General features: G+C 41.4%; 1 protein-coding gene across 1 annotated transcript; it reads left to right on the top strand.

Moving 5' to 3' along the window:
* Positions 1 to 761: 761 nt before the first annotated feature.
* LOC124702423 (putative GTP diphosphokinase RSH1, chloroplastic) lies at positions 762 to 11,013 on the top strand. Its single transcript, XM_047234564.1, has 24 exons — positions 762 to 821; positions 919 to 1,148; positions 2,450 to 2,635; positions 3,133 to 3,198; positions 3,312 to 3,404; positions 3,510 to 3,641; positions 3,758 to 3,859; positions 4,261 to 4,338; positions 4,415 to 4,486; positions 5,869 to 5,976; positions 6,060 to 6,157; positions 6,673 to 6,733; positions 6,831 to 6,893; positions 6,974 to 7,030; positions 7,115 to 7,216; positions 7,309 to 7,467; positions 7,583 to 7,714; positions 7,790 to 7,876; positions 7,951 to 8,022; positions 8,501 to 8,587; positions 8,657 to 9,107; positions 10,085 to 10,146; positions 10,318 to 10,386; positions 10,467 to 11,013. Exons 1-24 carry the CDS (start codon positions 791 to 793, stop codon positions 10,557 to 10,559), a joined length of 2,691 nt encoding a protein of 896 aa, XP_047090520.1. The 5' UTR covers positions 762 to 790; the 3' UTR covers positions 10,560 to 11,013.
* The last annotated feature ends 3,043 nt before the right edge of the window (positions 11,014 to 14,056 follow it).

Here is a 14,056-nt window from a genome sequence, read left to right as displayed (position 1 = left end):
ATCATAGGCTCTCTCTAGAATTTTGATTTGGATTTTTTTTAAAACTTTGAGATACAAATTGTTTATGTGTGCAAATAAAGGGCCATGTGTAGTTCGGCCTCCGTCTTAAGTTTTTCGAAAATACCACATTACTTCCTTTGTTTTAATAAATAGGACTTATAATTTTATTCAAAAGTCATATAAGGCTGCCTCGGTATATATCTTCTGCAACAAAAACATTGTTCAACACGAGCTAGGCGTGCACTAGGCGCTCCTTTCCTACTCTGCCCATCAATGCTCACGATTATTACACGCACGAAATAACCGATGAATATTCCTCCTCACAAGCAAGCACCTTCTTGCGCAAAGAGAAACTGAAAAAGATGAGGCGCCGAGCTGAGCAAGTAGCTAGTGGAGACGGGAGCACTACGATCCAGTGATCCACACCATTTCCTGCCCTGAAGCCAGAAAAAATCGACCTAAAAAACCTCCAACATTTTCGCAAAAATAAAGCATGAAAACAAAATAAATCGAGGAACAAAAAAGTAGAGTAGAATGTGAGACCTGCATAGGGTGAACCCGGAAAGGCAGAGCCCTATTTTACTTCACCGCGGCCGCGCGGCCCTTTGTGTTGTGTGGCCTCCGTCTCCTGTTATCCCTTCTCCTTCCTCCCCGGCTCACCCCCGCGCGCCTCCCTCCTCCCCGGCAAACCCCCCGCCGCCCGCCGAATTCGCGCGCCGCCGGAGCCCGGGCCGACCCCCCAGCCGCCGGCCGCTGCGCCGCCGATGAGATTGGCCGCCGCCGCGGCGCCATGCAGCCCCCGACGGCCGCTGTGACCACCGGTACGCCCCCCCGACCCCTCCTCCCGGAACCCGGTCCAGTTTCCGCTAGGTTTTGGGCCTCCGGAGCCTGACGTTTTATTTTTGGTTGTGCGCGCAGCGTCGTCGCTGGACTGCGCGAGCTCCTGCAGGTCCTCCCCCACCTGGAAGCGGGGCGGCGGAGGCGGGAGGCCCTACGAATGCAGCGTCCTCTCCTGCGCCTGGAACGCCCCGCGCGCGCTCACCGGCGCGCTCGCCAGCACCGCGCAGTGCTCCTCCTGTAGCCACGCCGAAGGCCTAGGCGCAGGGAGGCGGCGAGGGCGGCCGCGCCAGAGTAGCAACAACAACACGGTGAGTTGCTTCCTGCCCGTTTAGAGATTCTCTGCTACATAACCGTGCTGTTGACACAATTTCGGAGTATTTGTGCTACCTAGTACTCTAGGTCTAACAACTTAGTGGGAATGGATGTGCGCTTATTACTAGTGGGTTGCCCCATTTTGGTGGAGTTAGTGAAACTGCTCTAGCCTCTAGTTGCGAAATATCAAAACCGTCAAATACGTGATACCTCTAGAATTTAGGTCAGGGGCCATCGTCAAGTACCTCGTTGCAAGGAAAACCTACATCTGTACGACATGATATCTCCTTATTACATGTTCCGTTATTATGTATATCCGTATATGTTCCGTCAACAAACACATCTAGTACAAATTTCTGTTGAATATATTAAAAAATTACTTCCCTATGGACATATGTGTGCTGTAATCAGTAATCACCCTATCTAGATCACCTCTCTTAAGATAACATATTACTAGTGTTTTTAAGACGACATATTAGTAGTATTTTTAAGATGACATTATGTTTTTTTTTTTTTTTGAAATATACTGATTACTTTTATGTGGTCAAACTGAGTACTTTTGTGTTTTAGGTGAGTAGGTTTGATTGCACGTGTTTTCTTAAATGCGATAAATCTGGTAACGGAGGGAGGGGGTTGGTATTCCTTGGAGCAATGGGGCTAATATCTTGTTTCATTTACACCATAATGAAAGCATGAAATTCTAAAGAACCTGAGCCAGTGGAAATGTACATATATCGAGAAGCTAAGACACATGTCTATCCAGAAGAGCATGTTCTTAGCTACCGCAAACTACAGGTGCATTATACAACAGTGCAGTGGCGGATCTAGGTTCATAGTATTGGGAGTGCCACAGGTTATATGAACATCACAACTTCAATACTCCCTCAGGTTCAAAATAATTGCCTAAAAATGGATGCATCTACCCACTAAAACATGTCTAGAATTGTAGATACTCCTACATCTATTTTTGGGCAATTATTTTGAACTAGAGGGAGTACATTTACTCAATTTTTGTGAAGATTACATACCGATAGTATATTTTAGTGTAATTACTATCACAATTCCAACAAATAGTGTTAAATTATGTAAATGCCTAGTGTATTATACTATTTTGGTGTAGACTATTTTGCATTTTTGAAGGGGGTTCCATGGGCCATGACACCCCCCACTACATACGTCTCTGTAACAGTGGTGCTACTTATCACGAAATAGTTAATTTTGTGAGTTTCTAGCATCTCACACCGAAAGTTGGTCACTGTGTACATTGGTTACATCTGAAATGTTGTAATGATTTCAGTTAGTGCACACCACCTGGGGAGAAGACATCAACAATGGAAAGCTGGGTCATGGTTCATCGGCTAGTTTTGTTTCCTCTGGAGAAAAGTTCAGATCTTGGTCAACCCATGTGAATCCTGCGTGGAGGGTTTCCTGCCATTCGTCATCTGATCAGTTCAGCCTTGTTTCTCCAGAAACGTTGTGGGAGGTGTGTCATTCAACCACAAAGCTCAATACTCTTTGCTCAATTTTGGTGCATATTTAGCTTATACTACTCGTGCTCACCAAGGATTACGAGTCGAGGAGTCGAGCCGAGTCGTTGGGGTACCGACTCATAGACTAGTCGACATGTACTTCAGCAGTAGCTAGTACAAAGTAGTGCTCACATGCCTCTTATTATAAACCAGCTGAAGATGAACTATTAATTGTTTTGCTCTATCATCATTTTAGTTTGCTCACTGCTTTATGACCATTTCATGATCAGATTTTAACAGTTAGAATATTAGCAATCTCTACATAACAATTAACTCAAGGAAGTCAACAATAGTTTCATGCCTGGGTGTAACACCACATGTTCTTCCTTGTTACACTTCATAATATTTAACAAAAGGAAGCAATGACTTCTTCAGATTTCTTGGTTTCTGTTCAAAGCAAGATTGAATTTGTCTATTGCATGTTATAATTGTTAATACTATTACATGACAGAGTCTCAGACCAGCTATCTCATACCTTCAACCAGAAGAACTGAACTTTGTACATGACGCTCTTAAGGTAATCTATATTTGATATTGTTCTTCCACGTGGCTTCCAAATACTGTTCTAGTACTGACTCCTCTGGGAGGGCATCAAGAGGCTGCATCATGATAGCTTATGGTCTTATGCAGTTAGCATATGAAGCACATAATGGGCAGAAACGCCGGAGTGGCGAACCCTTCATCATTCATCCCGTTGAAGTTGCTCGCATTCTTGGAGAGCACGTGAGTAGTAGTATATCATTGTAACTGTAATGACGTATTTTCTCAAGTTTCCCTTGTATGAACATAATGAAGTTAGGTTTTTCTGTGCTCCATGGATATAACTAGGAACTTGACTGGGAATCAATTGCTGCTGGTTTATTGCATGACACTGTTGAAGATACTGACATGGTTACTTTCGAAACAATACAAAATGAGTTTGGGGCAACAGTGCGCCGTATTGTTGAAGGGGAAACAAAGGTATACTTTTATCTCACATTTTCATGTTTTCTAATTGTGTGCTATAACTGTAAAACTTACACGATTTAGGTATATTGACTTCAAGGGAATCATAAACCTGTTTATGAAAAATACAGGTGTCTAAGCTAGGTAAACTTCAATGCAAAAATGAGGGTAGTTCAAAACAAGATGTCAAAGCTGAAGACTTAAGACAGATGTTTCTTGCAATGACAGAAGAGGTATTTTCCCGAGATATACTGTTTAATTGCCAGCAGTTTTAAAGTATTTAGTACCCCCTCTGTCCCAAGATGTAAGGCGCCCAAGAATTAGTTAATAGTCAAATCTTATTAACTTTGACCAAATATTTAGGAAAAAAGTATCTACATCTACAATATTGAATGGACAACAACAACATCAACAACATCAAACCTTTTTCCCAAACAATATTGAACGGATAGGTTAAGAAAATATACTTTATGGTGAATCTATTGATATCGATTCAGTATTGTAATTGTTCATATTTTTGTGTATAAACTTGATCAAACTTTGAAAACGTTGACTTTTGAGTAATTCTTAGACGCCTTACTTTTTGGGACGGAGGGAGTAGTTTCCTAACAAATGAATGAACAATCTTCTGCAGGTTCGTGTAATCATTGTGAAACTGGCAGACAGGTTGCATAACATGCGTACTCTTACACATATGCCTCCGCACAAGCAGGTAAGTTCTTATTTCCATTGGTATAAGATCTAGCTATAACTCAGTTTCACCTTATTGTAAGGACTGCCCTTTCCAGTATGCGATAGCCATGGAGACGCTGCAGGTCTTTGCACCCCTAGCAAAACTGCTTGGGATGTATCAAATAAAGGTACGTGATGCGTACTCTATAAGATAATTTCATTATGATAATGCTTCTTTTATGGCGGGAGGATATCTAGTGTTATAGCCTATGATCTGATACCATGAACCCATCAGCGATGGATCTATAAGGGTAGGCCATAATCAACTCACTGATTTGCATCACCTCACCTGGAACATTCGGTTTTGTCCCTTTAAAGTATCTCATCCTTGCAATATCACCTCAACTCTGGCTCCCCATTCATCCAGAATCCCCATCCACGTCCCATTCGAGTTCTGGAATAACTAACATAAGTGCCTAACTGGAAATTTATAGATGTGCTAGTAAATAGTTTTGTATTGGGAAAAGGGGCACATATAATACCTTAAGCTACAGAGATATTTGGAGCAGATATTTGGAGTAAACAGAAGGAAGAAATCACGACCAATGGCGTTGAACAATACTTGCTGAAGAGGCTTCGATAAAGGCAGGGTGTTTTCTGCATGTCCGCCAATAAGGGACTGAACATCACCAGGATATAATCCTGTTGCTACATGCAAGATCAAATGGCCCATGTGCCATGTATACAATTGTATAACTTAAGGCCTCATATCACTAGGAACGTTCTCTTACTGATGTGTTGTTTCTGAGCAGTGCATTCTACTTTGCTTGTTACCAATGTCTCTTGCAGTAGGCCTGCTATTTAAGAGATAGAAGCCTTCATGTTTGTCTATAAAACTGGAAGTTGGACAAGTGGTATAGTTTGATTATTGTGGATATGGAAATTATCAAGCTAGTCTTAGCAACTGTATCTGTATGATTGTCGTACAACCTTGTTCTACCAAACATGATTTCAATCTCAATTTCTTACTTTCAAGAACATCAAGGGCTGTGACCTCCTATTTAATATGCCTTTGACTCTCTTGTGTTACACTTTCAAAAGTTATTCTGGAATTACTTGAAGGAAAATTCGATCCTAGACATTTTGCTTTTACCTCTGTTGAATGGCAGATTTCACTTATTTCACCACAAACTTGCTTATACACATGTCTTGGGGAGCTCTCTGTTGACCTTCAAGTCCAATTGCAAAACTGGGCATCCAGCTCCTTGATTCCTTTTTAAACCCGACCGTTTTTTCCTCTGACAGTGGTTTTTGGGGACTTCAAATGACTTACCGCCAAAGCTAAGGGACCAAACAAATGTGTTTCCCTTCATCTTTCTAATAAATCAGATGTTTATATAGGAGTATATTGTATAGTTTTAAAAAGTGTTTCCTTATGCTAATTCTTTTGATGTGGCATACTCCATGTAATGATATAATGTCTATGCTAAAGTAGCCTGCTGATTCTTAACTTTTGTGGACTATTAGTTCGTTGGTTCTTCCATTTGATGACTAGCACTTACCATTGCAGTCTGAGTTAGAATATCTGTCCTTCATGTACATGAATCCTGGTGATTTTGCTGAACTAAGGAAAAGAGTTGAAGACATCTTCAAAGCCCATGAACAAGAATTGGAAGAGGTACTATTTCGATATAGCACTAACATGTTTTTGCATGTAGAGGTGATGCTGTTTCTTTATTATTTTGAGATCTTCAATTCCAGGCAAATAGAATCTTAAAGGAAAAAATTGCTGAGGATCAATTTCTCGACCTTGTGAGTGTCGAAACAGAAGTGCGCTCTGTCTGCAAAGAAGTTTACAGGTAAGTAGAGCAGACATGCTGTTCCATTAAGTTAAAATAAGTAATCTCTTTAGACTTGTCCTTGCCTCCTTGGTTAAAGTAAATCGGTTTTTCTTACATGAGGATATTTAGACTGCAGAGTCTCCACTTTAATGCTATGTCTGCTTAGTGATGTATTTTTGGTAAGATGCTGATGTGCTCAGCTAATTTTCTTAATAATACTGATCAGTTCAGTTCAAATGAGGCATACTAGTCGCTGCGCAATTTCTTGGTTTAGATGTTATAAAGAAGAAAAAATAAACTGTTTTTGCAACTGTGTTGGATTACTGACAAAGCATCAGTTCACAATGTGTCACAGTTACAGTCCTTACAAAATGCTGCATAATTATTTATTCATTGTCTTCTCATTTGCATTGCAACAAAAAAGTAGAACAATGTGTGGCTTTATTAGAAGGTATTTATTATGGCTGTAAGTTTGAAAATAGCAGTAAGTTTGTTTCTCTTATGGGTTGTTTATTATTTGGATAATCTTGCAGCATTTACAAAACCGCTCTCAAGTCCAAGAGTTCAATAAATGAGGTAAACCAGGTTGCTCAGGTACGATGTTCTCAATATCTTTACATGTGATTATCGATGCTCAGTTTTATCATTCTTATGGATGTCTTAAAAACATGTCTTTATATTATTGGCTCAGCTGCGAATCATCATAAAACCAAAATCCTGCAATGGCGTTGGGCCACTCTGCACCTCACAACAGGTAATATTACATACCATGTATTAACTTGTTTATGCAGTTAATTTATCACTGACGTGCCAAGTATCTTCGATTCAATTCAGATATGCTACCATGCTCTTGGTCTTGTTCATGGCATATGGACACCTATACCTCAAGCCGTGAGTTATCTGCTTTATGTTATTCAATGTTGTTTTGACCTATGATGCGTTTATCATTTTTCTAAAACTCAGCTATGTCGACAGGTTAAAGACTACATTGCAACTCCAAAGCCTAATGGCTATCAAAGTCTACATACTACAGTAATACCGTTTTTAAATGAGAGTATGTTTCATTTGGAAGTTCAGGTAATGTTGCCTATTTTCTGCGAAATTTAAACTAGAGAATTCAACCATAAGATTTATTTTAAGATATGAATAACTTTCGAACCGTATTTCAGATAAGAACAGAAGATATGGATCTGATAGCGGAAAGAGGCATTGCTGCACACTACAGTGGAAGAGGGGTAGTTTCCGGGCCTGTGCGTCCAGGAATATCTAGTGGAAGAAATTTAGATGGGAAAGTGATCTGTCTTAACAATACAGGCTTTGCTCTGAGGGTATATATTTTCTTACTTAGTATAGTGGCACTGATTTATTGAAGCTTGCGCTTCACACTTTCTTATTATATCTCTTTATTTAAGAAGTCCTTAATTGACTTGTCTTCTTTGATAGATTGGTTGGCTCAATGCAATCCGTGAATGGCAAGAAGAGTTTGTTGGTAACATGAGCTCTAGGGAATTTGTGGATACTATCACCAGAGATCTTTTGGGAAGCCGTGTCTTTGTTTTTACACCTAAAGGCGAGGTAATTACTGAACTTGGAACAGAAAATGTATTTTGCTTGGGTCAGTCACTTGGCTAACTATGTTTTCATTCTCAGATTAAAAATCTGCCTAAGGGGGCCACTGTGATCGATTATGCATATCTGATCCATACGGAAATTGGAAACAAAATGGTAGCAGCAAAGGTTAGTTATGGAGAAATTAATAGTACAATTAAACAAATAATCATATATAAGGGTGCTCATGTTCTTCTTTTCAGGTGAATGGTAATCTAGTTTCGCCAATCCATGCACTTGCGAACGCTGAAGTAGTGGAGATAATAACTTACGATGTCAGTATTCTCACAGATTCCATGCTTTATTTTCCTATTACCATTTTGGCATATTTAGCAACTTTTGATTTCATATTTGGTAGAAATAGGCTTACTATGAAAACTTTGTGCTAACTGGAAGGCTGCGCTGAATATTAATTTCATACAATTGTGGTTCTGAAATTTTATTCCAGTGTATGACCATATTAGGCCTTGTTCGGTTAATCCCCTATGCAGGTGGATTGGGGTGTATTGAGGGGTATTTTGACTTGTTGGGGATTGAAACCACCTCAATACACCCCAATCCCCCTCAAATTAGCTGAAACCGAACAAGCCCTAATTAAGAAGTTTGTCTCGTATTCTTCTTTCACTTGTAGTTCAGCTACCAAATTGTTTACCTGCTACAGGAAAGCTATACTGCAGCAGTTTTATCGATGTACATATAGTATATCTTATATCTGGGTAAACTAGACTTATATGCTTTTTTTCTCTATTCCAGAAATTATCCAGTAAATATGCATTCCAGCGTCATCAGCAGTGGCTACAGCATGCAAAAACCCGCAGTGCTAGACACAAAATTATGAAAGTATGTCTCATCAATATTGATTTCTTACATTATTTGATGGCTGCAGTAACTAATTGTTTGCTTATCCAGTTCTTAAGGGAGCAAGCCGCTCTTTCTGCTGCTGAAATAACTGCGGAGGCAGTTAATAGCTTTGTCGCTGATCTTGAAGATGAAAGTGACAGTGAGCCGTTAATTCCAGCCACACAAAATGAGGACTACAGATTCAATTGGCAGAAGATATTAAGTCCCAACAAGTTATCCTTTGCAAATAAAAATATTGATGGTTTTTTACCTGTTAACAATGTTCACACTCCAAAGGTTAATGGGAAGCACAACAAAACTGTTAAGGAACTGGGCATAAAAATTAATGGCTCAACAATTCGGGGTGATAGCTCCACTGGGTTCATGCACCCTGGCATCTCTGCCTGTACGGAGGTTTTCGCTAGTTTGGATCATTGGAAATGTGGTAAAATTTCTTCCTGGCACAATACAGAAGGCAACTCTATCCAATGGCTTTGCATAGTGTGTGTTGATCGTAAAGGTATTACTCGTTTACTATCTAACTATTTTCTAAACTGAATATATAAGATTAATGTCTCTCTACCCTCAGAAGTGTAATAGGAGTACTAAGGTTCACTGCAACTATGCTAATCTCAACTTTGTGCACTTTATGCATAACTGTTTGCCATGTTCCTTAACCAGACTAATCTAATGTACATTCTGTCGCTTCCTTGCTGTAGGCGAACACATGAATTATTTGACACATCAGTTAACTTGTACCCCCTCTGTTCAGTAAAATAAGCCATTTTCTTAAAGTCAAACAATGTAGAGTTTGACCAAGCTTATAGAGAAATGTATTGAGAATTATGAGGAGTGGTGTTTTGGCACATGGGAGCATATGCTCCCTTTATTTTGAAATGTATGTTACACATGTTTTAAAATTTCAAAAAAGTTGAAACGAAAAATTGGTACGTACATCTTCACATGTTACACGCTCACAAAGTAGTTTCATGAAAAATCGACTTGTCGTGCGGCTTGTGTAAAAAAGGAAAAATTCAATGCTTAAAATAAGGCTTTTCAGAAGACAAAATTTCTCTTTTTTATATAGACCACAAAAAATATTGATTCCTCGCGAAACTTGACGAACACACGTATATTATGAAGATGTACATGTAGAATTTTTTGTCAAAATTTTTCGACAGTTCGAACATAATTTTTTGGTATAGGGAGCATATGCACCCGGGAGCCGAATTGAATTTCCGTATATAGATATAATATGAAAATGTATGTCATGATGTATCTGATGACATTGATTTGGTATGTTAGATGTTGATATTTTTTCTAAAAAGTTGGTCAAAATTTACATAATTCGACTTCTGAAAAAAATTATACGCCTTATTTTATGGAACTGTGGTAATAGTATCTGTTTTCTTGCAACTTCTTATGGTTCTATGTTGTTGTTGAGCTTTCACTACAAGCATTAGTAAAACCATTTCAATTAGTATTTTAAATGCACAGGGATGATGGCAGAAGTTACATCAGCGTTAACAGCTTGCGGAATTACCATATGTTCTTGTGTGGTAAGTGGACGGGGCTTCCCTCAATGATTTTAAATATTCATTTTTTCTGTGTACTCAAGTTAGTTATGAAGTAACAACACATCATTTTTCTTAGTTTCCTAACTTCTACTAATCCCCCAGTCCTTGTAATTGCATTCGGCAATGTTTGACCATGTAAGCTGTGCATTACAGGCAGAAAGAGATAAACGAAGAGGAATGGGTGTGCTCTTGTTCCATTTCGAGGGCACTGATGAGAATGTGGTACACTCCCATCGCTGACTTGTATACATATTAGTGTTTGAGTTCTTTACAAGTGTATTCAACCTAAATCACAATGGCAGGTCAGTGCATGCTCCAGTGTTGAGATGATTCTTGGTGTTCTTGGATGGTCTGCTGGGTGTAGCTATAACCCGTTGGGTGTTCTTGAGTGCTAGTGCATTTCAAGCAATCATGCTGCATAGTGCACCTTGATCTCCACCAAAACCGAGACAATTTTGGAAGCACTAACGATGAACCTGTCACTCGATGTTCTAGGAGCAGTCAGATCCGGATGATGAACAGGCAACCTTTGGGTTTGTCAAAGCAGACAGAGTGGCAGCAGGGGGGAACTAGAACCAGATGGTACCATGCTTCATTCTGGAAGCGAAAGAGTGTACATAGCTGAGCGAGTAGTAGTATACTTTAGTGCAGGGGTTGGCTGGGTTTATAAAAGAAGCCTTCAAAATAAAGGCTGTCGCTTTCTCTCTCTTTTTTTTTGCCCTTCGGTGGGTTGCATATATTAGTTGCGTACTCAAATGTGTAGCTAGAGTTTTGACCTGGAATGCCAGTGCCTCAAATTTTGCCCTCGTTATACTCATGAATATGATGTACTACTATGGTTGATGTGAACTCTTGAAGGTTTCGCTCTTTAGTCAGTAGGCTTGCATAAATAATAAAAGAACGATGAATGGGATGGTAATGATCAATATGAATCATATGATGGGAGAAAGAAAAGCAAGGCCAACAAGTGGAGCAACAATTCTGTTCCTGTATGCATCAGGGAGGTCTTCTCGAGATAGCGGCCAGACTTCAGACATAACTTGCCAAAGCTGGCGGGCATGGGGGAAAAGCATAAACACATGAAACTAGTCTTCATCTTCCATATCACACACTGGACAAAGACTCAGTGTTGCCACTCCTCGCCAAGTTGGCTTGTGTTGAAATAGCATTGCAACAGATCTTTGACGCCAGCATTTTCATTTTAGGTGGTACCTGGCAATTTCATATGCTCGTCCTGTTTGGCCTCGCTCCGTCAGGGCTGTGCACTCATGGCCCCTTGGTCTTGCCTCTGCATGCTTGCATTCAGAGCTAAGCAAAATATGCCTCTCTTCTCTGAGTGTCAGGCTATGAAGTTCACTGTCGTTGCGGCTAGAAGTCTGAATTTTGAGTGTCTCCTTGATATCTTCTTGCACGGAATACTGCTACAGGCGTTCTGTGTTCCAAGAACCATCTGGCTCAAGAAATTCTGCCACCCAGCGATACCTACAGCGCCCTTGCGGTGATCGCGAGACGTGGTTGGCATCCTTGGGGATCCACTCACGCCAGGCGCTGATTTGTGCACCATTATCGACCTACCAGATTACCCCCTGTTTAAGCAGTCCGGGTCCTTACTCAATTGCGTGCCAGGTCGTCGGTCCATGAACCATTCCCCGTGAAGACCGTGTCGATCAGGGACCAGTAGGGAAATATTTGGCTTTGAAGCACAGAGTGTTTGGATACTGAATAAGCCTCCAAGCTTGACGCGTAAGCAGTGCTTAGTTGAAGAGACGCATGTCTCGAAAGCCAACAGTACCATTGTTTTTCTGACGCAGCGTTTTGTCCCAGGCAGCGCAATGTGTTTTTCTCTTTCCATCCTCCTCATCCCACCAATATATCCTAGTCATTTTCGTGAGCACATCACATAAGCCAAGGGAAACTTGAAGACACTCATAACATATACCGGGATGGCCTTGACAATTTTTTTTTCGAGAATACACCCTGAAAGGTGTATCAATCACATAGAAAAAAATCAAAGAAAGCAAATTCGCGCTAGGATAGCCTTGACAATTGCTTTGATTAGAATCTCCTTAGCGACATATGATTTGTGATTGTCATCCCACTCCACAAGGCATTTAGCTTATTTGGCCTGCTGACTTTGGAATTTGCCTCTACACATTCTCCCACCTCGTGTTGGTAATCCAAGGTATTTAGTCTCAAAAGTTTCTAGTGTCACTTGTAATATTCCTTTAACCCCCACACGCCTAGCAAGGGAACAAGAGTTACCAAACATGATACAGTAGAACATTTCCTAGGGTTGATTAGTTGTCCGTGCTGGAGGCATAGAGATCCAGTACAGCCTTAATTCTGGACGCTTGCTCCCTTCGTTCTTTGAAGAACGGTAAGCTATCATCTGCAAAAAGAAGGTTAGATTATCCAGGAACACGACGGCAGATTTGAACAGGAACTGGCATAGAGTTATGTTTAGTCACGTGTTTAGGCCTGCAATATTATTATCGCTAGGACCTTGTTGCGTTTGAGTTATACCTGATTCAGTATTGTTGATTCATGTTGTCTGCATAACACACACGTTTTCGCGGGACTTTCCAAAACATCAATACGAACTTAAACTCTAAAGCAACACGTATTAGCATTACCTATGCGTCTCCGAAACTGAACGGCTGCCGCCTAGCCGGATCCCGAAACGAACACACGTACCCCGCTCTCTCCTCCTATAAGAAGGCGGCCTACCGCTCGGGCCAAAGCCAAGCAACCTGCCAAAGACGTTCTGCGAATCGACCTGACCGCCATCGGCCATCGCCATGGCATCCAAGTGCTGTGTGTGCACGTCCTTGGTTGCGGCCGTCTTTTTGGTCGGCTTCGTGCTCCTTTGCGTCTCCGCGGTGCCCAGCAGGGACTACGGCGTCACCGTCGACTCCGTCTCCGGCCTCGACCTGCCGCCGTCCAAGGACCTCGCGCTGGACCCGCGGTTCAACATCACCCTCCGCCTGGCCTCCAGCAACCCCTTCCGCCACGAGTGCATGGACGCCGACACGTACGTGCAGGTGTCCTACCGCTGCGTCCCGCTCGCCGCCAGCGCCGCCGCGCCGCACCGGCTCTGCGTGGGGCCCAAGAAGTCGACGAACGTGCAGATTGTCGCCGAAGGCACCGGCGTTCGCCTGCCGGGCTTCCTCATGGACAGCCTCGCGGCGGATATGCGGAGCGGGACGGCGGCGTTCGAGGTCAGGCTCAGGCAGTCTGGCAGCACCTGGGTGGCGTCGTGCGGGGCTAGGAGGGCCGGGGATGGCGGCGCTAGGTGCGGTGATGATTGGGACATGTGCACCCACCACGACCATACAAGCAGCAGCAGTAATCCGGTTTTCATCCCTCCTCCGATCTTCATACCTCCAGAAGAATAGTCGTCAAGTTTAACATGGAAGCCATGGAGATGCAGTCCGCGCAAGATCACTTATCAAGATGTGTTGCCGATGTTTTAGACTTAATTATAGGTTAACTTTCGCAAGTTTTTGTAATAATTTTGATTCAGATAATTTTTAATGTGTTCCGCTAAATTTTTATATTTTTTTCGAGAAAGTGAATATATTAATATCGCGAAGATTCCAATTACACCCAATCTCTGAATGCTCTAACAGCAATATGTATACACACAATCAAAAATGAAAGAATATTATAGAAAAGAAAAATCCTGCTATAATAATCTATTCTTGTAGCAGTGAACCAAACACCACCAAAACAACAACATGAATTCATATTGTCCAAAAGCCGACACCTCCGAGAAAGGGACGCGCCATCATCCACAGATCATCGGTTTTCACAACGAGAAAGTCCACGCTCACAAAACAATACTTTCAATATAGACATTGTCAGTCACAACTAATTTAGACTCTAAATTTCC

Source organism: Lolium rigidum, chromosome 3, assembly GCF_022539505.1.
Source record: "Lolium rigidum isolate FL_2022 chromosome 3, APGP_CSIRO_Lrig_0.1, whole genome shotgun sequence".
Classification (NCBI taxonomy): Eukaryota; Viridiplantae; Streptophyta; class Magnoliopsida; order Poales; family Poaceae; genus Lolium; species Lolium rigidum.
This window is presented reverse-complemented; position numbering and strand designations above follow the sequence as displayed.